General features: G+C 37.1%; 1 protein-coding gene across 7 annotated transcripts in view; it reads left to right on the top strand.

Moving 5' to 3' along the window:
* SPIN1 (spindlin 1) overlaps positions 1-22942 on the top strand; it is a 222617-nt gene that overhangs the window by 151619 nt on the left and 48056 nt on the right. For all 7 annotated transcript variants that reach the window (XM_072597385.1, XM_072597388.1, XM_072597390.1 and 4 more), the window contains one exon: positions 19631-19839. In XM_072597385.1, the coding sequence (XP_072453486.1) occupies positions 19788-19839 (52 nt within the window). In that variant the 5' untranslated portion in view covers positions 19631-19787. The remainder of the gene's footprint in view (positions 1-19630; positions 19840-22942) is intronic.

Consider the following 22942-nt stretch of genomic DNA (forward strand, 5'->3'; position numbering starts at 1 on the left):
ACCCATTAGCACAGGGATAACCTTTAAGCAATGAAAACTTAAAGCTACACCTTTGGGACATCCAGTATTATTACTGTTCCTTTCAGTTTTGTTCAGTGGATTTACAATTCAAATTTAAATTGCCTTAGTTTTGCTCTGCTTAAATAGGACTTTTTTTTCCCGTAAGAAAAAGCCCAACAATATTGTAGACCAAAATCATATGCAGAGATTTGGAGATGTTACCAATGATTTAGTGTGCTTATTACTATATCATTGTTTTCTAAGGGCCTGCTGTGCCAAGGAATAACTAGGTGGTGCAGTAGAGTGCTGAGCCTGCAGTCAGGAAGATTCATCTTCTTGAGTTAACTGGCTTCAGACTCTTACTGGCTCTGTGACCCTGGGCAAGTCACTTCACCCTGTTCACCTCAGTTTCCTCATCAGTAAAATGAGCTAGAGAAGGAAATGGCAAATCACTCCACTGTCTTTGCCAAGAATATTCCAAATGGGGTTCTGAAGAGTCAGACAGGACTGAAATGTACTGAATAGCAACAACACCGTATGGCAGGAATTGTTTGACACTGGAGATGCAAATACAAAAAAAAAATCCTTTTTTCTAGTATAATTTTAAAATTAGTTACCTCAACCAACAACAGTGATGTTTTGTGAGGTTTTTGTGATTCTTGATTGAAATTATATAGCTTCTACTGTTTTTTTATTAATGAAAACCAATCATAATTTCATATTCCACCCATCCATAGTATATTTTTATTCTTGCATTTGATAAGAATATTTTGTTATATATCAGACTTTTAGAAAAAATTATTTTTGACCTTCTTAGATTGTGTGGCAAAAATATGGAATATTTCAAAAGTCATTTAAGATATTAAAGCTTAAAACTGAACTTAGACTTTTAGAACACTTGCTGTAACTTACTCAAAGGGTCAAACAAGCAGAATGTTTCAGAGGCTGGACTCAAAGTCTTACCTCCTTGAATCTTAGACCATATCTCACTGCACTATGCCAAGCTGTTTTTATTTTATTGAGTCTATTAATAAGGTCACACTGCTGATCCTCTGGGATTTTCTTAGTCAACAATTATGGTGACTGTAATTAGGGACTGGTGTTTCTTTTTGAAAATGTTTTTACCTTAGTGTGATTTCTTGTCTTGCTGTTATAGTTTGTATTTCAGGTACTGTAGGGAAAGAGACAACCTTTGGTTTAAAACAATTTCTACTGGGGAAACTTTCATTTTTTCCCCTCTATTACAGATAATGCTAGTTTTATGTTTAAGTTAAAATGTCTGCAGCAATCCAGATGTGAAGAAAAATAAGACTAAGTGTAAATGCTTTGTAATGATGATTAGTAAGCTTTGCCAGGGAGAAATGATTTTGTACCTGCACTTTATTCCTTTAGAGAAATTGGAGTCTATTGGTATAGTGGGACAGCTAGGTGGCAAAGTGAATAGAGTGTTGAGAAAGACCTGAGTTTTTAAAAAAAGTTTGGCCTCCAACACTTACCAGATGTGTGACTTTGGGCATATCATTTAACTGCTGTCAGCCTCCGTTTCCTCATCTGTAAATTGGAGATAATAACTTATTATGAGGATAAAATGAGATATTTGTAAAGCACTTAGCTCAGTGCCTTGAACATAGTAGGCACTGTATAAATGTTAGCATTATTATTATCAAATATGATTCTTTGTTGGTTTTCTTTAGCTGTATTTTCCTATTCTGTTCATGGTGAGGAGCATATATGAAACTGACAATGAAATCAAAAGATATCAAGAAAATGTTAAAACAAAATTGTTCCCCTAGCTATTGTGGTGAAAAGTACCTCCTTTTGATCTCATCTGATTTTTTTTTCTGAGTGATGTGACTCTTTTGTTTACTTTACATATTTGTTTACTTTACATGTTCATTTGGTCTCTGTTACAAGATATTGATTTAAATCCAATTTAAGCCAAACTACTTCCTATTCTTCCTGGTAATTCCTATCAAATAGAGTGCTGTTTTCAATGGTTCTGGTTATTGGTTAACTAGTCAATTCCACTGACATATTTTCCTCTTTTAAAAATCAGTACAAAATAGAGAATTTTTATTTGTCTGTTTTTTTATTATTTATTTTTAACACAGTTTATAACAGATAAAGCAATTCAAACTTTTGGTCAGGTGATACTTCTTTTTTTTTTATTAATTTATTTAACTTTTAACATTCATTTTCACAAAATTTTGGGTTCCACATTTTCTCCCCTTTTGTCCCCTCCCCCCACCCCTAAACACCGAGCATTCTAATTGCCCCTGTCTGCCAATCTGCCCTCCCTCCCTCCCCACTCCTTCCCTTTGGAAGGCAAGCAATTCCATATAGGCCAGATCTGTGTAGTTTTGCAAGTGACTTCCATAATAATAGTGTTGTGTAAGAACTAATTATATTTCCCTCCATCCTATCCTGTCCCCCATTACTTCTGTTCTCTCTTTTGATCCTGTCCCTCCCCATGAGTGTTGACCTCAAATTGCTCCCTCCTCCCCGTGCCCTGCCTTCCATCATCCCCCCCACCCTGCTTATCCCCTTATCCCCCACTTTTCTGTACTGTAAGATAGGTTTTCATACCAAAATGACTGTGCATTTTATTCCTTCCTTTAGTGGAATGTGATGAGAGTAAACTTCATGTTTTTCTCTCACCTCCCCTCTTTTTCCCTTCACTAAACAGTCTTTTGCTTGCCTCTTTTATGAGCGATAATTTGCCCCATTCCATTTCTCCCTTTCTCCTCCCAATATATTTCTCTCTCACTGCTTGATTTCATTTTTTTTTTTTTAAGATATGATCCCCTCCTCTTCAGTTCACTCTGTGCAGTCTGTCTCTATGTGTGTGTGTGCATGTGTGTGTGTGTTATCCCACCCTGTACCCAGATGCTGAATAGTTTCAAGAGTTACAAATATTGTCTTTCCATGTAGGAATGTAAACAGTTCAACTTTTGTAAAGTCCCTTATGACTTCTCTTTGCTATTTACTTTTTCATGCTTCTCTTCATTCTTGTGTTTGAAAGTCAGATTTTCTTTTCAGCTCTGGTCTTTTCATCAAGAATGCTTGAAAGTCCTCTATTTCATTGAAAGAACAATTTTTCCCCTGAAGTATTATATTCAGTTTTGCTGGGTAGGTGATTCTTGGTTTTAGTCCTAGTTCCTTTGACTTCTGGAATATCATACTCCAATGCCCTTCGATCCCTTAATGTAGAGGCTGCTAGTTCTTGTGTTATCCTGATTGTATTTCCACAATACTTGAATTGTTTCTTTCTAGCTGCTTGCAATATTTTCTCCTTGATCAGGGAACTCTGGAATTTGGCCACAATGTTCCTAGGAGTTTCTCTTTTTGGATCTCTTTCAGGCGGTGATCTGTGGATTCCTTGAATACTTATTTTGCCCTCTGGTTCTAGAATCTCAGGGCAGTTTTCCTTGATAATTTCATGAAAGATGATGTCTAGGCTCTTTTTTTGATCCTGGCTTTCAGGTAGGCCCATAATTTTTAAATTGTCTCTCCTGGATTTATTCTCCAGGTCAGTTGTTTTTCCAGTGAGATATTTCACATTATCTTCCATTTTTTCATTCTTTTGGTTTTGTTTTGTGATTTCTTGGTTTCTCATAAAGTCATTAGCCTCCATCTGTTCCATTCTAATTTTGAAAGAATTATTTTCTTCAGTGAGCTTTTGAATCTCCTTTTCCATTTGGCTAATTCTGCTTTTGAAAGCATTCTTCTCCTCATTGGCTTCTTGAACCTCCTTTGCCAATTGAGTTAGCCTATTTTTCAGGGTGTTATTTTCTTCAGCATTTTTTTGGGTCTCCTTTAGCAGGGTGCTGATTTGTTGTTCATACTTTGCTTGCAAGTCTTTTATTACTCTTCCCAGTTTTTCCTCCACCTCTCTATCATGATTTTGAAAATTGTTTGGGCTCTTTAAGACCTTTTCCCAGAACTGATCCCATTGAGTGGGCTGGGATGTAGAAGCACTGACTTCCATGTCTTCCTCTGACGGTGAGCACCGCTCTTCCTCATCAGAAGGGAGAGGAGGAGAAACCTGCTCACCAAGAAAGTAACCCTCAATACTCTTGGTTTTTTTCCCTTTTCTGGGCATTTTCCCAGCCAGTGACTTGAGCTCTGAATATTCTCCTCACACCCACCTCGCCTCCTGATCCTCCCAGCCCGCGCTTGGGGTCTGAGAATCAAATGCTGCTTCCCAGCCTCTGTGCTTTGGGCGAGGACAGGGCTGCTATTCAGTGTGAGATTAAGTTCAGGTGCTCAGGTCGGGGCAGGGCCGCCTTACGGGCTCAGTTCCCTCAGGGGGTTTATGCACAGACCTTCAACAATGGATCCAGGCTCCTGCCTGCTTGGGGAGCCCCGGTCTGCTCCCGCCTCCGCTGTTGCCTTCCGAGGGGGCCTGAGTTATGGGGGCACCCCACTCCCCTCTCGACCCGCCAAAGAGACCCTCTCACCGACCCCTGTCACCTGTGGGTGGAGGGACCCGCGTGGCCGCTGGAGATTCCGTTCCTGAAGCCCGCTCGGATCTTTTCCTCCCGGTGCCACGGCTGCGGCAGGGCTGTACTCAGCTCCCAGTCCTGGCGCCCAGTCTGCGGCGTGAAGGACCTTTTGCGAGAGGTTTGCAGGTCTCTCCGGAACAGAAATCTCCCTCGCTCCAATGTTCTGTGGCCTCTGGGTACAGAATTCGCCGTGAGTTGCTTCTTTGTAGATGTTCTATGGGTTGTGAGTTCGGAGCTATGTGTATGTGTGTCTTTCTACTCCGCCATCTTGGCTCCGCCCCCGATACTTCTTTTTAAAGCATTTACAATATGGACCACAAAAGAATTTTTTTTTGAACATTAACCAGCTGAGACACAAATAATATTTATGTTGTTAACTTCACAAGCTTTTGACCTAATTGTCTCCACAGTATTACTAAGAATCAAAGGACCCTAACTTATTGTTGTTGGTCTAAAGTCCTGTGCCTAATAGCTTAATTTTAGACAACCTTGTATGTTCCCCTACCCATAATCTATAATTGAGTAGATCTGGTATTAAGCTTACAAACCTTTTGACTATAGGAAATTGCCACCAATAGTAAGGACATTGCGGGGATACAATATCTCCCCAACTTCATGTCAGTTCCAGGCAGGATTAGATTATCCACTTGCATCCAGTCAGGATTAAAGTCTGCCAGGTGTCAGTGGGGAAACTGAGTCAAGAGAATCCCACCTCAGCCCATGCTGAACAGCCGCTCTCCCACCCTTCCCTTGAGATCACCTATGCAATTCATACCAGCATCTCATCAGCTTACTGGCATCATGGATTGGGAGGTCAGGTAGCCTTTCTTGCTATCCATACCTGGAGTTAGACTCAGAAGAACAGTCACTTAATAGTCCCATAGCATCTAAAAATGGCAAGTTCCAATAACCAGGTTTCAAATATGATTATAGTTTCACGTTGGCCAAGGAACATCTTTTGAGGCAAGTCTTAAGTGGCTTACATGCCTTTCTATACATGTTCTAGTTCCTGATTAAATGGCAATCATAAAATCAAATTTACCATTAAAAGCTTGACTTTTCCATCAATGCCAAATTTTGCCTGAGGTTACCTTCCTCTGGGAAATTTAGACTGAAATTCTTTTCTCCAAACTAAAGATGTCATTGATTTATTCTCAGTAATTAATTCAGTCTGTTGTTTTAATACTAATTGCTTTTACCTCACTTTGTAACATGTCCAATTTTTCTCCCCATCACTCCCCTCCCCCCACTTCCTAATACCTTGTATTCTGATTACTCCTTCCCTCAACGTACCCTCCCCTCCATCGCACCCCACCCCTCTCCAATCCCCATCTTCTCTCTTTTCTTGCAGGGCAAGATAAATTTCCATACCCCTATCCCTGTAGTTCTTATTTTCCAATTATATGCAATAAAAATTCTCAACATTTGTTTCTAATACTTTGAATTCTAACTTCTCTCCCTCCCCCGCCCCTCTGAGAAGGCAGGCAATTCAATACAGACTAAATATGTGTGGTTTTGCAAAAGACTTCCATAGTAATCATGTTGTATAATACTAATCATATTGCCCTCTGACCTACCCCATCTCCCCTTATTTTTGCCCCCTACAATTGACCTTGTCCCTTCTTGAAAGTATTTATTACTTCTCCCATTTGCCCTCCCTTCTAACATTCCCCTCGCTCCACTTGTCACCTCCTCTCCTACTGTCCTGTGGTGTGATATAAATTTTCATATCAGATTTAGTGAGCATGTTATTCCCTCCTTCAGCCACACATGGGGAGAGTAGCTTTATTTTTCCCCCTCTCCCCTTTTCCCTTATCTCCTCCATTGAATAAGATTGTTCTTATCTCTTTTATGAGTTATAGCCTGCCCCATTCCATTACTCCCTTTCTCTTCCTGGAATTTTCCTCCTTTACCCCTTAATTTTTATTTTATTTTATTGTATTTTTGTGTGTGTGTGGATATCATCTCTTCTGATATAACACACCCTGCACTCTCTATCTACCTATCTGTATGTTTTGTGTGTGTGTGTGTGTGTGTGTGTGTGTATGTACAATCTCTCCAACTACCCAAATACTGAGAAAAGATTCAAGAGTTAAGAATATTTTCTTTCCATGTAGTAATGTAAACAGTTCAGCTTTAGAGAGTCTTTTACGATTTTTCTTTTCTGTCTACCTTTTCATGGTTCTCCTGATTCTTATCTTGGGAAGTCAAATTTTTAAATACTGATCTGGTCTTTTCCTCAACATGAATTCTTGAAATTCATCTATATCACTGAATGACCATTTTTTCCCTTGAAGTATTATATTCAGATTTGCTGGGTAGGTGATTCTTGGTTTCAGTCCCAGTTCCTTTGACTTCTGAAATATCCCACTCCAAGCCTTCGATCCCTTAGTGTTGAAGCTGCCAGATCCTGTGTTATCCTGATTGTATTTCCACAATACTCAAATTGTTTCTTTCTAGCTGCTTGCAGTATTTTCTCTTTGATCTGGGAACTCTGAAATTTGGCCACAATATCCCTAGGAGTTTCTTTGTTCAGGTTTCTTTCAGGAGGTGATCGATGAATTCTTTTAATATCCATTTTGCCCTCTGATTCTATAACATCAGGGCAGTTTTCCTTGATAATTTCATGGAAGATAATGTCTAGGCTCTTTTTTTGATCATGGCTTTCAGGAAGTCCAATAATTTTTAAATCATTTCTTCTGGATCTATTTTCCAGGTCAGTTTTTCCAGTGAGTTGTTTCACATTATCTTCTATTTTTTCAAATTTTTGATTTTGTTTACTAACTCCTTTGTTTAACTCATAGTCATTCATTTCCCTGGACTCAGTTCTCTCTTTCACAGAATTATTTTGTTCAGTGAGCTTTTGAACCTTCTCCTCCATTTGGCTAATTCTGCTTTTTAAAACCTCCTTCTTCACGTTGGATTTTTGGACCTCTTTTTCCAATTGAGTTAGCCTCTTTTTAAAGTTGTTATTTTCCTCAGCATTTTTTTGGTTCTCCTTTAGTAAGCTGCTAACTTGTTTTTTAAGGTCTTCTATTGCCTGAGTCCAGTTTAAGTTCCCTTTGGAGGCAAGGGCCTTGACTTCCTCTGACAGTATGCCTTGTTCTTCCTCATCTGAAAGGATGGGGGGAGACACCTCTTTCCCAAGAAAGTAACCTTCTACGGTCTTATTTTTTTTTCCCCTTTTTTGGGCATTTTCCCAACCAGGTACTTGACTTCTGAGTTTCCTCTCCACAACCACCTCGCCTCCAGCTCTGCCAAGCCAGCACTTGGGGCCTGAGATTCAAATTAGCTACTCCCAAGCCTCAGGGGTTTTCAGCAGGGGCGGGGCTGCTATTCAGAGTGAGATTAAGTTCAGCTGCTTAGGTGGGGGCAGGGCTGCCACACGGGGGGGGGGGGGGGGGGGGGGGGGGGGGGTCTGTTCCCTCCAGGGGTTTATGCTGAAGGTGGGTGCAGACTACTGCCTGCTTTGGGAGCCCCTGTCTGCTGCTGCCTCTACTGCTGCCTCCTGAGGGGGCCTGAGTTATGGGGATACCCCACTCCCTTCTCGGCCAGCTGGAAAGACCCTCTCACTGACCTTTGGTGCCTGTGGGTTGAGGGATCTGCGCTGTTGCTGGAGGTTCTGTCCCTGAAGCCTCCTCAGATGTGCTCCTCTCAGTGTTGCGTGGCCAAGGCAGGTCTGGGCTCTGCTCCGGGTCTGGTGAGTACCAGACCTTTCCCATCGGTTTTTCCTGTCTCTCTGGAACAGAAATCTCCTTCACTCCATTGTTCTGTGGCTTCTTCTGCTCTAGAATTTGTTGAGATTTCTTCTTTACAGTTATTATATGGGCTGTGGGGTAAGATCTAAGCGTATGTTTCTTTCCACTCTGCCGTCTTGGCTCCTCCAAATTTTTTTCTTAAAATGTAGTTTGAAAGCTGAAAATGCTAAGTCTTTTTCATTTCCTAACTTTTCCTAAGATCCTAGAACTTTTGTTTTTCTTTTCAAAAAAAAAAATGGAAATCTTGCTGTGCTTTTGTCTAGTTCTATAAAATAATCAGGCAGCTGAGTGGTGCAGTGAATGAAGCACTGGCTAGAGTTAGAAAAACCCAAGTTCAAATATGGGCTCAGACACTAGCTTTGTGACCCTTGTACATCACTTAAACCTGTTTGTCTCAATTTTCTCATTTATAAAATGAGCTAGGGAAGGAAATGGCAAACTGTTTCAGTATTTTTGTCAAAAAAAACTCCAAATGGGATCATAAATAATTGGACATAATTGAACAATAAAAATAAAATAATCCCTTGAAAGTTTGTTGAAATATTCTGTCTGTAATTTCATGTAGGTAGAATAATAATATATTGCTATGATCCAGCCACAAATAATGATACTTTAGTAATTTTTTTTTTTTAATTTCTGAAAAGCTTATTTCCTAGTTGTCTACATATAATTCCTCCATTGGTCTTGGTAGGTTAACTCCCATGAATGTCATGGACTTGTACTTTTGAAAAGAATTACCCTTAAATTTTCTGCTGTAGTTTATTTAGACCCGAATAGAAATCCTGATGACTTTTGCAGATTTATTTTTTGTATCTTGTTACCTTTTGTGGATGGGATTGTATTGGTGTTGAGAGATTGGTACAGGGCATCCTTTTTCCCAAAGCACATTGTTAGTTGCTTTGTGTCTTAGTCTTATAGAGTTACTGGAAGGCCCTGAAAGGTTAAGTGATTTGCCAGGATCATATATCCAGTATATATCAGAGGCTGTATTTGGACCTAGCTTTTCCTGACCCATAAGACCATCTCACCATGCATTGTGCTATTCTCCCTTTCTTTGCTGATTCTCTGGGGTTTTCTAAGCAATTATGTTGACTTATACAGAGGGCTAATTTTATCTCATCTTTGCCATTGTATTTACCTTTAATGTGTTTCAAAAGTTATGTAAAATGACAGGAGGAGGGATAATCCTTGCTTTGTATTTGTATTTGTGTAATTTCTCCATTACAAATGGTGCTTATTCTTGTTATAAGTTGTAAGGATCATTTTGGCCTTTTTATGTTAAAGAGGATTTTTTCATTTTTAGGGTTTTCAACATAAATGAGAAAGAATTGTATTTTTTAAAGGCTATTTGTTGCTATTGAAATAATCATGTTATTTGTTGTTTATGTGATTATTTATACTAATTGTTTTTCAAATTTGAACCATTTTTACATTCTTGGTGTGGTTCCTACTAGACCTTAGTGAATTTTCTTGAAATAGTGCTCTAGTTTTCTTACTAGGATTTTGTTGAAAATTGCTTTACAAAATAGCATATATTCTGAACGTGTTGCCTTTGGCTGTTGTCAATTCCTTTTGACACAGAAGTTAATTGTTTTCCAGCTAACTGATAATTTACCTTAATCAGATAGAGTTTTGAAATATGTTTAGTGTTTTGTTGGTATTTGAAGTTGAGGTCATAATGTCATTGAAAAAGAAAAATTATAGATAAAATTTTGTACACACTTCAAAAAAGAAGAAACCCTGATCTGTGATTTCATTTGTGTAGGAAGCTATGGGTAAGAAACTTCCTCTTCCTGTGCAGATGAGCCACTGCTCTGTAATCTGTTTAGTCTTAGGGGGTTAACTAGTACACTGAGGAAGTGACTTGCTCTAGGGTCAGAAAGCTAATCTGATCTTCCTGTTGTTGCAGCCAGTTTTCTATCCACTATACTATACCATGATGCCCCTCCTGACCAAAAAAATCCCATATATTATTACTATCACTAGGAATTTTCCAAGTTATATATATCGAATGGTAGATTCACCTTCCTACATATTTACTCAGTTTCATAATTTATAAAGAAATGCTAAATAAATTATTCAAAGTTTAGGTCTTCTTTGAAAGCAATTTATGTATTTCTGTCAATACTAGACTATTAACCCATTGCTACTAATTACCAGGCACCTTTGGCCACCTGGTAAAATATGAAGACTTATGTGGTATGCACCGGTAGCTGGAGTCAGCCAAACTTGGTTTTATATTTCTTTAAATTTAAGGGGAAGAAAATGATGCTGATGACAGTTGTCCTGCTATTCATTAATAATAAAATTAAATATTATAATTTTATGTTACATAATATGTATCACATTATTATTAGAATAAAAATTTAAACATTCAAATGGAAAAAAATGGTTTACCTTTTTCTTCTGGGGTCATTAATATGTGCTATATACAGACAAATTTTTAGGTTCTCCTGATGAGGTTTTGGGGTGCTGGGACCCCAAGAATGCCAAGGCAGAGTTAGTTGCCTTCAATGAATTTATATACTCAAACCCGCAAAAGCAGGGAGGGGTCCCTTATGGAACCCTTTGAGAGACTGAGGATGGTGCTGGGGTTTATATGGGAAAGGAATGACAAGGATACTAATTAAGCAATCTAAGGGTACAGGTGTCTTTGAGAGCTATGAGTGGGAAAGTATAGGGAGTATACCAGACATTGAGGGAGTTGTCAGAGGCATGGACCTTGGGGATCTGGTGAGAAGAAGAGCCAGGAACCCCTCCGTCTATTGAGATAAGAGAATGTGTTCTGCAACAAGAGAAAATTTTCTCACAGGAGAGAGGCCTATTAAGAAATTGGGAGCTTCTGGATTCATGTGAGCACCCCATCACTCCTGTATATCCAATCTCTCTTTTTCAGTCTCCTTTGCTAGGATCCTCATTCAGGTCACTCCAAGGAGACTCTGCAGTTCCAGCACTCTGTCCTGGGTCACCTTCTCTTCTTCCCTATACTATTTGTCTTGGTGATTTTATCAGTTCCCATGGATTCAATTATCATGTGTGTGCTGATGATTCTTAGAGTTGTCTATCCAACCCTAACCTCTCAGCTGACTTCCAGGCTTTCAGAATTCTAGCCTCTGCCTTGCATGTCAGGATGTCCCAAGCTGTGAGTTTCTTTCCCTCTAAACCTTCTCCATTTCCAGACTTCTTTATTAATGTTGTGAATACTACCATCCTCCCAGTTCTTCAGGCTCACAACCTAGGAGTTATCCTCAACTCCTTTTTCATCCTTCTTAACCAATCTGTTGCCAAGGCCTGTATATTTCACCTTTTAACGTCTCTCAAATACACCCTCCTCCTCCTCTCTCCTCTTTAATCCTGGTATCATCTTGGTGAAGGCTCTCATCACCTCATTTTTGGGCTGTTCCAGCTGGCCTACTCCAATCTATCTTCCATTCAGTCACCAAACCAGTCAAATTCCTATGGCTCCCTCTAATCTATAGGTTCAAATATAAAATCCTCAGTTGGCATTCAAATTCTTCAGTAACCCAGTCTACCCCCTCTACCATTTGAGTGCTGTGTCTCTGTTAATTATTTCCTTTTCAAACCTGTGTGTATCTTGTTTGCCCTTTTTTGTTTACTTAAGGTCTCCAGAATTGGATTATGAACACTTCAAGAGCAGGAACTGAACTGTCTTTTGCCTTTCTTTGTATCCCTTAGCACAGTGCCTGATATGTAGTGTAGATACTTAATAAATGCTATTGACTGACTGACATTTAAGATACATTATATAGGGCTACCCCCTTCTAAGGAAAGTTGAAGAAAAATTATTGAGTTAGTTAATAAAATAATGAGGTAATTAATAGTATAAAAAGTTTCTTTTGTTCACATTTAACTTGTGTAACTAAAGGAATAAAGGAAAAATATGACAACATGAAAGGTTAGGCTCAAATAAAAAACCAGTTTAAGAACAATAAGAAATTATCATGTCTAAAGAAAAGATCAACAAACGAAAGAGATGACAAAAAATGTAGAGTAAAATGAATCTTCACCAAAATCATTTAAGAGGTTGGAGGTCTGGATATTAGTATCACTAGCTGTATATTCAAGATTTATCTCAGTTCAATCATTATTAATTACAGAAATGAATATTATATTTACTGTAACAAACTGTAAAAGCATCACTGATAAAATTTCAGATTCCATACTGGAATTAATCTTTAAGAAACTACCACTAGTCGAGTTTCAATGTAGTGTAAAAGAAGACTATCCATAATTTGAAAAAGCTATTAAAATACATTATCTGCTTGAGGCTAGATTTTATTATTACACTTCAATCAAAGCAGCATATTGCAACAGATCGAATATAGAAGCAGATATGAGAATCCAGGTATTTTCTAATAAGCCAGACATCAGACACAAATGACTTAATTTAAAAAAGAAAAACTTTTTTTTTCACAGAAATATTAACTTCAGAAGCTATAATCACAGATATAGAAAATTATTCCCCCCCAAATGTGGAAGACATAATCCTCCCCTGTATCACCTCAGTTTCTTGAGAAAGGAAGGTTCATAGCTTAGCTTGTTCTTCCCCCTTCCCTCCCCAGGACTCAATCCTGGCTTCTCAGGGCATCCACTCTTCCTGAAATCCTACCTCTGTGGTTACTGTGGCTCAAACTGTTGGGTCCTTAGAGTAACAATTGCTTCTAGCACTTACACCTGAAACTGAGGACAAATAACCTTTTCTTGGAGTAGAGTCAGTACAAAAGAGGAAGGAGACAAGGGAAGGGAAGTAAGTTCTTTCCCTCACAGTGGTTCAGTGCATGGCTATGCTGTGAGTGAACTGAGATCTTCACCTTCTGGATACAGCAAAAAGACAGTGAGAGAAAAGCACGGTTGCAAAGAGTTAAAGCAATTCTGAGTCACGTTTTGACTTCATTCTTAACATTTATACTTTGTTTAGTTTTTTTAATTAGCTAACCTGTAAAAAAAAGTCTATAATTTTTAAAACATTTTGAATAGATCACCAGGATCTCTATATAGTAAACTTTGAGATAAACAAATAGCTTCATTAAAAAAAAAATATGTTGATACTTTTTATTGACATAAGACTCTTCTAACATCAAAGGCCCAGAGAAGCCTCATTTCCAGAAAAGGGCTAAGTAGAACTACACAAAATGATTGAGATTGATAGCTTATGTGATTATATACTTTTCTGAGTTGATTGCTAATACAAAGAAAGTCTATGTCATTTAATTCTGGTAGTGTGGTGCAGACTTTGACCATTGTGTTTGACCAGTTTTGTGGTTTTCTGATGATTTTATTTACATTATTGTAGTTATTGTCTGTCACGTGATTCTTTGATTTAAAAAAAAATCACCGCTCCTCATGAAGCAGTGACATTGCTTTATGTTTACGTTGTTTGGCCATTTTCTGATCATTGGGGACATTTTTCTCAACTTTTTTTGTTACAGATAATGCTGCCATTTAAATTTTTGTATATGTAACTCTTTTTTTGCTCCTGATAAAACCTTTTTTGAGTACAGTCCCAGTAACGGAATCTCTGGGTCTAAAGGTATGAACAGTTTAATAACTTCATACACAATGCCAAATTATTTGCCAAGACTGTTGAACCTGCTCACAGTTCCATCTCACTTTGGATTAGGGAGCTTTCTTTCCCCTATTTCTTGCTACGATAAGTAATCCTGTCCTTGCCCATCATTGTTAACTTTGTGCGTATGGTGCCTTAGGGTTGTTTTAATTTTTATTTTGCTGACCAGTAGATATGTTGATCGCTACATAAAGTTGCTGATAGTTTTTAAGATTTATTAGTAAGACTTTATATCCTTTGTATATTGGAGAATTACTTAATCTTATACATATCAGCTCCATATACATTTTGGATATCAAACCTTTTCAGTAATTCTTATTTCTTATCTTCTCTGATTTTTGATATTTTAATTTTATTTGTACAAAAGTTTTTGCATTTTATTAAGTAGATTTTCTATCTTGTTTTCCCATGTTGTGTCTGTTTATACAATTACTCCATTCACAATTGTGAAAACTGAACCTTTCATTCTTCTCTTAAATCTTTTTTTTTTTATGGTACAACGTTTTCTACTTAGGTCTTTATCCCATTGGCATTTATTGTGACATGGTGCTGCGGAAATTAAAATTATACTGTATTATTTAATACTTCATTCTACTCTGTAATTGACCCCATTCCCTATTTTGTCAAGCCCTATTTCTCATTTAAGCTCAAAAATGCAATCTGAATTGTCTTAAAGGCCTTGTTGGAAGGGAATGATGTTATCCCTTTGAACTAGCTCCAGGGACGTACATCTGGTTTGTTGTCCGTGTAAGCAAAAACTAGCTTAGGTTGGAGCCTCTGCCCCCAAAACAATTCTTCTGCCTTTGTCTCTTCTTGTGAAATTAGGTGTGGTTTAATTGCTCCCCTGGGGATTACTAACCAGGTGATCTAATTTAGGTGGTTCTAAATTTCTAGTCAAGATTATAAAAGGCAGTTGAGGCCCATAAATCAGTGAACACTACTTTGCCACAGGATCATCCTGATCATCCATACTTGAAGTCCAACCTACCTTTTCTAGCTGTAACCAATTTAGATATTCCCAGGTAGGCACCCTGTTCTTTCCTGCATCACAATAAAAAGGTCTTGTCCTTCTCCTGACGTCCTTGGCTTTGCTGAGGTGGTCAGTGACCCACTTTGTTAGCAGTGATACCTCTTATTGTTATACTGTGCTCTTGCTCAGAGAACATGTACCTCTGTTTGCCTTTGTCTCATTTTACTCCCTTCAGTTTAAGATGCTGATCTAAACCCATTTTTCCTCAGTCTTCCAGCTTTTGTTCTTACTGAATAAGTTCTTGGGGTTCATGAGTGGCAACTGATGTGTATTTGTTTCTAGAAAGGTTTCATTTAAAACAGCAAAATGAAATAAATAGGAATTTATATACCGACACAAATAGGACTTAGAATTACAAAACAGTTTTTTAATTGAAGTAAGAGGAGTCAGTAATTGGAAAGATATTCAGTATTCAAGTCTAGGTTAATACTAATGTAGTAGAAGTAGTAGCCATATCAATAAAGCAACTAGGTGGTGCAATGGATAGAGCACTGAGCTTGCAGTCAGCATGACCTGAGTTCAGATGTGTCCTCCGATGTTTATTAGCTCTGTGTGACCCTGAGCAATTCATTTAACTTCTGTTTGCCCCACTTTCCTCAATTGAAAAATTGGGATCATAATAGCATCTACCTCAGCAGGTTATTATGGTGATCAAATAAGGTGATGATTTTAAAGTGCCTGGTATATATAGTAGGCATTGTATAAATGTTAGCTGCTGCTGCTTGTATTGTTAATGGAAAGGGAAGATCTTTCCCATCCATTGATAGGCCTGTGTGACCTGCTTAAGTCCCATGAGTCTAGGTCACATGGAGCAGAGCTGAGAGGAAGTAAGACAGAGCTGGGAAAGAGAGAAGGAAGCAAGCTGCTGGCTGTGAGTGAGAGGGAGTGAGTTTTAGTTAAGGGAATTGGTTTGTGGGAAGGCCTGATAATGTGTATAGACTTCATGGTTACTATGATGGATTTGGCTTTCTGTTATATGAGTAAATGTCTTGGTTCTGTCTTCAGTGAAGACAGAATCTTGTGATTCAGACCTGGAAATATGCCAGTATATTCATAGCTGACACCATGGGTATCATTTTGGCAAAATACTGCCATTGTTTTTTAGATATGGGAATTCCCTACAATGTGAAGGATGGGGATTTGTCCTTATAAATGTTAGAGAATTGTTGAGCCTCAGAGAGGTAGTGATTTGTCTGTGGCCACAAGACTAGTGTCACGGGTGGGATTTAAACTTGGTTCTCTTTTTAAGTTCCAGTTCAGCACTTTCTTTACCAAGACTTGCAACTTCTCTATAAAAATATTACCCAAATTAATCTGTAGATTTGGGTACTGTTGTAATCTACCAAAGAGTATGCTTCAAAGAATTAAGCAAAATAATAAAAATCATTTGGAGAAATAAAAGATAAAGAATATTAAGAGGAAAGTAAAGAAGGGGTTATAGCACTGGCAAATTTTCAACTGTATTTCAAAGCAGTAATTATCAAAACCATCTGATAGTGGGTAAAATCTACTAGATAAAACATAGTTTATTTTTGTTATTAAGTAACACAAAAGAAGAGAATGACAAAGTATACGAAAAATGTTTATTTTTCAGTATGGTAATTAGGCACAAATGCTAAGAAATTCTTGTAAATCACTATAAGCATTGGCTTGACTAGGAAACCACTCGATATATCTTTAAAAAGACATTGGTTCCTTTTCTCATCTGCTTCAGAAAGAGAATATTAAGGATACCCTCTGGTCTCTTTCCTTGCCCAGTGGTGGTAAATGTTCCACTCATCTCAGCTTGACTTTATTTCATCTGAAGCCTGTGATCTGAGGCCCAGATAATCTTGGGTACAGCCTTTGCCTTTTTTGAGAAAGAGCACATAAATGATTTAGGGATTGGAACTGTTCCTTTTCCTAGACCTGAAACCCCAAATCCACTCCACTTTTATAACCAATATTCCCGTATCAGCCCAAGAAAATTTGGACATTGTAGGACTGTCTTAGCCAACTTGTACTACTTTCAGAAATCTCAATTTTGTTATACCACTGTGTATTATTTCTTGGGCAGAATATATAGGCATATCTTAGAGATATTGGAGGTTTGTTTCCAGACCGCTGCAGTAAAGCAAATCACATGAACTTTTTAGTTTCCAGTGCATATAAAAGTTATATTTATACTATAATGTAGTAAGTCTTAATAGTATTGTGTCTTTAAAAAAAAAATCTTAATTTAAAAATACTTCTACTTAAAGAAAATATCAGCCATCAGCTGAGGCTTAAGTGAGTTATTATTTTTTTTCTGGTTGAGGGGTCAGGTCACGGTATTGATGGCTGCTGACTAATCAGGGCAGTGATTGCTGAAGGTTGGGGTGACTTTGACAGTTTCTTAAAATATGACAGTGAAATTTGCCACATCAATTGAATCTTCCTTTTATGAAAGATTTCTCTGGAGCTTGAGATACTATTTGATAGCATTTTTTTTTCATTAAAATGAAAACAAAGTTATGGTAGATAATGAAGCAATATCAATTCTGAACCTATATAAGCCAAATATTATAGCATCTCAATTTTTAAAAGAAAAGTAGGTAGAGATAGTAGTACTATAATAGTGGGGGAATTTAATCTTCCCCTCTCAGAACTAGGTAAGTCTAACCAAAAAATGAATAAGAAAGAAGTCACAAAAGTTAATAGAATTTTAGATAAGCTGGAGAGAATTGAAAGGACTATACTTTTTCATATTTCATATTCATATTTTTCATATATTCATAAATATGAAACAAAGATAAAAACTAATTGGAAATTAAACAATCTAATCTTAAGGAATGAGTGAGTTAAAGAACAAATCACAGAAACAATCAGTAATTTAAGGAGAATGACAGTCATGTGACAACATATCAAAACCATACATCAAAGGCAGTGATCAGAGGAAAATTTATATCTCTCAGTGCTTACATCAATAAAATAGAGAAAGAGCAGGCTAATGAATTGAGTATGTAATTTTAAGAATCTAGAAAAAAGAACTAAAAATCTCTAATTAAACACTAAATTGGAAATCCTAAAAATTAAAGTTGAATTAATAAAATTGAGTATTAAAAAACCTATTGAAAACTAGTTGTTGTGTTTTTGAAAAGACAAAGTAGATAAATAATTGGTTGATTTGATTAAAAAAGAGAAGAAAACCAAATCTTCCTATTAAAAATGGAAAAAGTGAATATATCACTAACGAAGATGAAATTAAAACAATTATAATGAATCATTTTGCCCTGTTATATGCCAATAATTTTAGCAATTTAAGTGAAATTGAATATTTACAAAAATATAAACTTGCCTAGATTAGCAGAAGAAATAGGATATCTAAATAAGACCTATTTTAGAAAATGAAATCAAATAGACCATAAATGAGCTTCCTAAGAAAAAAGCACCAGGACCCAGATGGATTTCCAACTGAATTCTATCAAACATGTAAAGATCAACTAATTCTGATATTGAATAAGTTATTTGGAATTATAGCAGGGGACCCTGCCAAACTCCTTTTATGAAACAAATATGATACTGATACCTAAACCAAGAAGAGTAAAAAGAAGAGAGAGAAAATTATAGACCACTTTCATTACTATAGATGCAAAAATCTTAAAGTACTGACTAAGAAATTATACCAGTATATTAAATGTTAATTAGATTAAATGTTAAAATCAAGTGGAGATTTATACCAGGAATGCAGGGATGGTTTAAAAAAAATAATTTCATCAGTAGATGCACAAGAAGCTTTTGATAAAGTACAATGCCCATTTATATTAAAAAAAAAAACTTATTGAAAATATTGATATAAAATGATTTTTTAAAAAGCATTTGTCTGAAACCATCAGCTAGCATTATTTATAGAGGGGATGGGGATAAGTTAGAAGCCTTTCCAGTAAGATCAGGTGGAAAACAATGCTATCCCCATCACCATTATTATTCAACACAAACCATAGCAATAAGAGAAGGAAAAGATATAGAAGAATCAGAATAGGGAATGAAGTAAGAAGACTACCTCTTTTTGCAGAAGATATGATGATATACTTGGAAAATCCCAAAGACTCAACTAAAGTGTTTGTTTGATAGCATTTTACCCACAGTAGCACTTCTTTCAAAATTGGAGTTATTTCTCCCAAACCCTGCTGCTATTTATATAATATTCTTCTTCAATATTGTTGTATCTCAGGGAATAGAGAGGCCTAATAAGGGGGAGAGAGACTGGGAAACAGTTTGGTTAGTGGAGCAGTCAGAACACCCACAACATTTATTAAGTTCCTCACCTTATATGGGTTTGTGGTGCCCCAAAACACTTAGAACTAAAACATCAAAGATCACTGACAGCATATTACTTAATAGATATAATAATGAAAGAGTTTGGAATATTGTGAGAATTATCAAAATATGACGCAGAGATGTGAGCGCATGAAATGGTGCCTATAGACTTGCTCAAAGCAGGGTTGCTACAAACCTTCAGTTTACTTTAAAAACGCGCACAAACACGGTCTGCAAAATCCAATACAACAAAGTATGCCTGTGCACTGTACACTGCCTGTTTCACCCTAGTAACTCTTCATGTCCACAGGTTCTGGAGGCTTAGGAATATGTATTTTTTTAACCCTGGAAATTATGCTTTAGGAAATATGTAATTTAATTTAAAATTTGATGTTACTTTTTTTTGCATTGTCTTATTTTGGTTTTTTCTCTTTGGCTCTGAGTAATGAATTGTTCTTTCATTGTTTTACAGAGTGTTATAATTTCAAGTATTTCTTCTGAGCTTGGGAAAGAAATTCATGCTTGGATGGTAGATTAAGAAGAACATTGAAATTCAAGAGAAAAAAATTACGAAGTATTGGATTTTCACCCTAGTCTGGCAGCTTTGCTGCTCACTTAAACACAGATGAATGAAGACCCCATTTGGAAAAACAGCAGGTCAGCGATCCAGAGCTGATGCAGGTAAGACAATTTGTTTTATGCCTTCTGAGTTGCATTAAGTGCTACATATGGTATACTTTATTTGTGGTGAATCAGATTCTCATAAGTCTTCAATCTTAATGGAATAGTAGGTTTAAAATTACCTATTGAGTAATTACTTTTAAAGTTCCTGAATTTCAGAATAAGTCAGAAATGTAATCTTCCAAATGTGACTCAACCAGTAATCGTTGTTACCACAGTGGTAGTGATAAGGTTTAGGAGGACCTTGAAGTAGTCCAAGTAGTTCATGGAGTATAGAACTGTCTGATATTTTTCTTTATAGTCCCCTTAGAACTTTGCATGTGACTATTCACATAGTAAGCACTTGATATGTACTTGAATGAAGTAACCAAAGATTTCTTTTAGGTAACAAAGAGAGAGAATGTAGAAATGGAAAGGAAAGTGTGCAGTGGGCTATTATGGAATGAAAATAATTCAAATTCTGTGACTCAGAAGTTCAGGAAGAAAATAAAGTCGGGGTTAATTAGCCCAAAAATTATTATTGTGAAGGAATATATGTTTGATTATTTTCGGGAATAAATGTTTGATTATCTTTGTGTGGTAAATTCCTGGTGTTGGTGGGAAATAACTATGCCCTCCTTCTGGGAAAGGACACAAACCAGAAGGTACACACACGCACAGAAATTTTTATCTTTCTTTCCCGTGTGCACACAATAAGCCTTTCCTTTGGGTTTCTCTTCAGAGGTTCCTTGATTTGTGTTCTCTCATTGTTGAAATCCCTCTTGCCACCTTTCAGTAACTGGCTATGTCAATATAAAATCATAGGACCGAATATAGCTGTTTCATTTGCATTGTCATTTCCAAAATTCCATTCAAAACCTAATAATTTATATAAATGTGGTTCCCCTAAAGCTGAGAGGGACCTTTTTAAGGAGCCTTCTCCTTCCTTCCCCAAAGCAGCTGGGTTGATATGAAGGTATCGGGTCTCAGCAAAGGTTGAGCACAACTAGTCCTCTTCTGAGGTTTTCATTTTGGAGCATTTCTTTCTCTTTCTGTTCCTGACTTCAGTCAGGACTGACTTCTAAATACTTTTAAAGGTAATCTGAGTTCTGGAAAGGCTTATCCCCAAATAAACCTTGGAGATTTTTTCCCAGCCTAGAGTGCCCAACAAAACTAAAACAGTTTACCACAATTATCTTTTGTCTATCCAAGTGTAGTTTTTTTTCTTTTCTTGTTGAATAATCACTGATAATTTACTCTATAATTTTCAAGGACTGGGAGATGATTTCACATGAATACTTGCTAATCACTAGCATTTCGATAGTGCTTTAAGGTTTACAAAGCTCTTTACAAATGTTTCACTTTATCGTTGTGATAAGGAAGTTGCTGTTATTCTAATTTTATAGACATAATAAGGGAGATCAGTTTGTTATGTTTGGAAATTAAGGTAAACTGATTCAATAAAGTTCTGAACATGCTTATTTCGTTGGTGAGACGAGCAGTCAACAACAAAGTGGGTCTTTGACTCCTCAGCAAGTCAAGACCACGAGGTGGGGCTTCACATAATCTTCATATAGTTTTGAGAAGTACAAGAGAACAAAGAACAGGAGACATCACAGATGGCGGGCAAACGGTCTGATTGGTGACAAAGTCTGAAGCATCATAGATAACAAAAGCAATACAACTGAGGCTAGCAGCAACCACTACTTCCATCATGCTGTCGGGAAAGGTTGATTGATAGAGTCAGTATCTGCTGGTTAGTTGACACAGACTTCTTGGCGCCCACCTGCATTCTGAATGTAAGGCTTTTTAGTAGGATAAAAGATCTCACTTAATTGTGAGTGCGTATGCAGTGCTGTTTAGAGATAACATATTTCTTTGAGCTAAGGTGATTTATAAAACAACTGAATTTTAAATAAACTCAGAGGGGAAAATTGAACTTAACTCAGGCAGAGAAACATGTCCCAGGCAGTTACTAAATAGAATCACTTATAGAATGGAATCAAATAGAAAATCAATTATTTGATTTTCTCAGTGATTTACAGATTGAAGTTCACATAGCTAATGACTAATGTAGAATTTGAATTGAAGTCCTCCTGACTTCAGTTCTAGCCCTATTCACTGCATCTCAGTCAGCAAATACCACTTCTATAGACATTACCAAAAGGGCCACAGAAACATTAAAAAGGAACTTCAAGGGCTCACATTTCCTTGCCCTGCTTGTCTCCCACTTAAAGGAGCTTTCTAAGTTCGGATCTTGTTGACGATGCCAGATGTGGGCTGGCACAGACTCAGGCCAGACCCAGACCTCTGGTAGTTCAGGTTTGATATTGGAATAAAATGAGACACTAGTTATCAAAAAGAGATTTACTTACCGTTAACAGGAGAAGGATAATCAGCATGCATAGGCATTGAGAACAGCTCAAATTAATTCAGGCACATTAACTTCCTATCTTGATCCACTTGCCAAATATCTGAGGACCCTTCCAGCTTCTTGTGGCTGTTTTGTACCCAGGTGATGGGAAGTGATTAGATCAGCAGTCTGAGCCCTCAGTTCCCTGAGCCAAACAAATCTTCTGGAATGACTCAATATCTTTAAGGAAAAACTAGATTAACTCGAATGGAGGGAGTGGTTAAGCTATTTCTCTGAACACAAGGGAGCATAAAAAACTCTTTATAAAAACATACATAAAAAATAAGAAACAACATGGAGAAAATATTTTCAAGGCAACATTTTCCCCTTCTCTTCTTTACTCACTTTTATTCTTTGCCTCTGGTCAAATTTTCTTCCCATTCTTCCTACCCCCCAGTCTGTGATATGAGGGCTTCTGAGTCTAAAACTGTAAATGAAAGGGTTGAACTGGATCATCCCTAAGGAATATCAGAAATTCTAAGTGTAATCTTTCTTGAAGCTCATTAAGTTGGTTAGATCTTTTGAGGACGTCTGTGAGGTGAACTTTTAAATTGTGATAATAATCTTAGCGCTTCTCTTGCCGAAGTGTATCACATTTTTTTCTCTTATTTTGAGCAAAGTCACAGTGTTAAGTACATCAATAGCTTTGACATTTGTGACTAACCCTTTGGATGTAGACTTTCGAGAGAATCTCTCTTCTGTAGCATGTTG

This window comes from Notamacropus eugenii, chromosome 3 (assembly GCF_028372415.1).
Source record: "Notamacropus eugenii isolate mMacEug1 chromosome 3, mMacEug1.pri_v2, whole genome shotgun sequence".
In the NCBI taxonomy this organism is placed as follows: Eukaryota; Metazoa; Chordata; class Mammalia; order Diprotodontia; family Macropodidae; genus Notamacropus; species Notamacropus eugenii.